The sequence below is a fragment of the Tribolium madens genome, unplaced genomic scaffold (genome assembly GCF_015345945.1).
Source record: "Tribolium madens isolate multiple individuals breed KSU strain unplaced genomic scaffold, Tmad_KSU_1.1 Scaffold_3;HRSCAF=73;Tcas5.2_LG2, whole genome shotgun sequence".
Classification (NCBI taxonomy): domain Eukaryota; kingdom Metazoa; phylum Arthropoda; class Insecta; order Coleoptera; family Tenebrionidae; genus Tribolium; species Tribolium madens.
This window is the reverse complement of record NW_025401006.1, coordinates 14,266,136-14,269,255: the sequence shown is the minus strand read 5'-3', so window position 1 is coordinate 14,269,255 and position 3,120 is coordinate 14,266,136. Positions and strand designations below refer to the sequence as shown.

General features: G+C 25.1%; 1 protein-coding gene across 1 annotated transcript in view; it reads right to left on the bottom strand.

The window, feature by feature from the left end:
- The window catches only part of LOC123007731 (peptidyl-prolyl cis-trans isomerase CYP95-like), an 86,041-nt gene that overhangs the window by 7,562 nt on the left and 75,359 nt on the right, over nucleotides 1-3,120 (bottom strand). Inside the window, exon 6 of the mRNA XM_044403150.1 lies at nucleotides 610-673. Within this exon, the coding sequence (XP_044259085.1) occupies nucleotides 610-673 (64 nt within the window). The remainder of the gene's footprint in view (nucleotides 1-609; nucleotides 674-3,120) is intronic.

The following is a 3,120-nucleotide window of genomic DNA, read 5'->3' as shown; positions in this document are numbered from 1 at the left end:
TACCACTATTGAAAGTCCAATTTTTGATATTTAATTTAGAAATAAAAAAATTGTAATTTAATTGTCTTAATTCATATCCTATTGCACCTAAATAAATATTTTTTTAAATCGTGAAAGATATTTTTTTTGACTAAATTTTGCATTCTTTTTATTCTGTTGACATAAGAAACAAATAAAACTATTTCTTTGTCGAAAATCGTTCAAAAACGTGCTTACACTCTTAAAAAAGGTAAAAATAACACTAATTTTGTTTTAATTAATTTAATTTAATTTAATTAAATTTAATAATAATAATTTAATTTAATAATTTAATAATAATTTAATTTAATTTAATTTAATTTAATTTAATTTAATTCTGTATTTTTGCTTGTTCTTGGCAAAATTGTGAAAATCATCTATGTTTTTACTGAAAAACGTGCTAAAACACTTAAAAAGGCAAAATAATGCCTCAATTTGGTGTTTTTTGAGCTTGTTTTAGCAAAATCTTGCAAAAAACTGTGATTTCAGACGTGAAAAAAATTACTCAACAATTTTGACCTTTTTCGATAATTTTTTTTTGAAATCTTGAAAGATATTGCATGCTGCACGCAGTTTAGCATGCAATGCTACTCACCCATGATAAGCATTAGCAGAGGTAGAGTGGATAAGCACACCAGAACGATCGTAACAACCACTGAAAAAAAGGAGAATTACAAGGTTGCGTTTCATTAACTCGGATGTTGTGCGTGTTGGGGCGAGATTTCAGGAATTGTATCGATTAAAGGTTGCTCCAACTGTATTTCAGCGTCTGAAATAATTACAAGGGTAAACGCTATTACTGGAGGTAATAGCCTTTAAATTAATCATCACTTGACATTGAGTTTTGAAAGCAAAAGTAGCAAAGACAAACACCTGACTTGGACTAATTTTCAAAATAATTAAAACAATTTAAAAAACCCATTTTTTTTCTTTTATTGATGGAATAATTTACTTGAGGGTCTCAATCTGGCACAGGGCCAGATTGAGTTTCCGAGAGCAATTTATATCAATTTCTAATTTGAAAGCAGCCTTGTCACAGATGTCAACACTGAAAGAAAAGACGAACTATTTTTGTGGTTAAAATACAGGGTGTGTCAGAAATCACGTCCCAGAGAAAAAAATTCAAATCAAATGGAGTACCAGAAACATGGAAAAACTGTAAAAAAATTCTATCTGATAAAAAATGTTGATATTTATTTTTTGACATTTTGAATTTGTTATGTCTATTTAATGATACTAATGATCTTGTATACAAAGTGTTAAAAAAAGATTGTAAACTATTTAAGGAGGTAATAGAATGGACCAAAATACATATTAAACAGCACACCAGAATATTAAATACGTAAGAATATTTTTAAAAAAATAAGAAAAATAGCGTAAACGAAGTACTCGTAAGATGTATAAACAAAAAAAATAAAATTTGAAATTTTTAAGTTAATTTCCAATTTTTTCATCTTTTTCATTATCTTCACTTTCAGTTTTTTTCGACATTCGTAGTTTTTTTATATGATTTTTTTGTTTCACATTTTTTTCTTGTATCTTTTTTATTTTTTGTTATATCTTTTCCCAATTATTAAATTACCGTTTCAGGTTTTGTTTCAATCACTGTTTCGGATTGATTTTCTTTTTGATTTTACTTCCGTATATTATTCTCACATTTTATTTCTTTATCTCTCAATTTTATTAAAATAATTCTCATTTTCTTCAAATTAAGTATTCAAGTTTTTATTTAATACAAAACACTTTAAGTGAACTCAAAATTGGTCAAATCGGTGGCAATTTTTCATTTTAAACTATTATTCGTTAATAATACGTATAACTAAAACATTTCAAGTGGACCTAAATCCGTTCATGTTGGTGTCAAAATTAAATAAATCACGAGTTTTTTTGTTTTTTTTAAGATAATAACAATAATAATAGTACTAAGCATAGGTCAAAATGTACGTAAAACATTAAACAAAAAATTTCAAGTAGATTCAATGTAGGCGTCAAAATTTCAGAAAAGTAACATTTGTTTTGTTTTACATTGTAATAAAAGAGTAAAATACAAAAAATACACATTATATACCAGACCAAATTTCTAAAAACTTTAAAAAATATTAAATAATAAAAAAAGAAAAAAACATAACAGCTTTACAACATGAAGACGTATAAACAAAAAATGAAATTTTGATATTGTCATTCTCTGATTTTTTTGTTTTACGTTTTTTTTTTCTTGTATCGTCTTTATTATTTGTTATATTTTTTCCCAATTGTTAAATTACAGTCTCAGGTATTGTTTTTTTTGTAGATAAATAATAAGTTTTTTTTGTTAATTTTTTGTGATGCCGGATCGGTTTTCTTTTTTATCATGCCTTGACAATTTTTTGATTCTACTTACATATCTGTTTGCCAAATTTCACTTTTTATTTCTCAATAATTATTCTCATTTTCTTCAGATTAAGTTTTTAAGTTTTAATTTAAAACCAAATAAAATCACGTTTTTCTTTCATTTAATAATAATCACGATAGTTACAATAGACCAAAACTAAAACATTTCAAGTGGACCTAAATCCGTTTTTGCTGGTGTCAAAATTAAATAATTCAGGAATTTTTCGTTTTTTTTAAATAGTAGGCAATAATAATAATAATAATGATACTAATCTTAGGTCAAAATGTACGTAAAACACTAAACAAGAGATTTCAAGTAAACTTAAATTAGGTTATTTTGGTGTCAAAATTACACAAAAGTAACTATTTTTTTGTTTTACGTTTTTTTTTCTTGTATCGTTTTTATTTTTTGTTCTCTAAATTTTTTGTTATATCTTTTTCCAATTGTTAAATTATCGTTTCAGGTCTTGTTTCAACCACTTTTTTTTAGATAAATAATTTTTTTTTTGTCTTGCCGGATCGGTTTTCTTTTTTTTTATTATGCCATGACAATTTTTTTGTTCTACTTCCGTATATTATTCTCAAATTTCACTTCTTTATTTCTCAATAATTCTCGTCATTTTCTTCAGATTAAGTTTTAAAGTTTTTATTTAATCCAAAACTCTTCAAGTGGACTTAAAATTGGTCAACTCGGTTGCAAAACAAATAAAACCACGTTTTTTTTCATTTAAA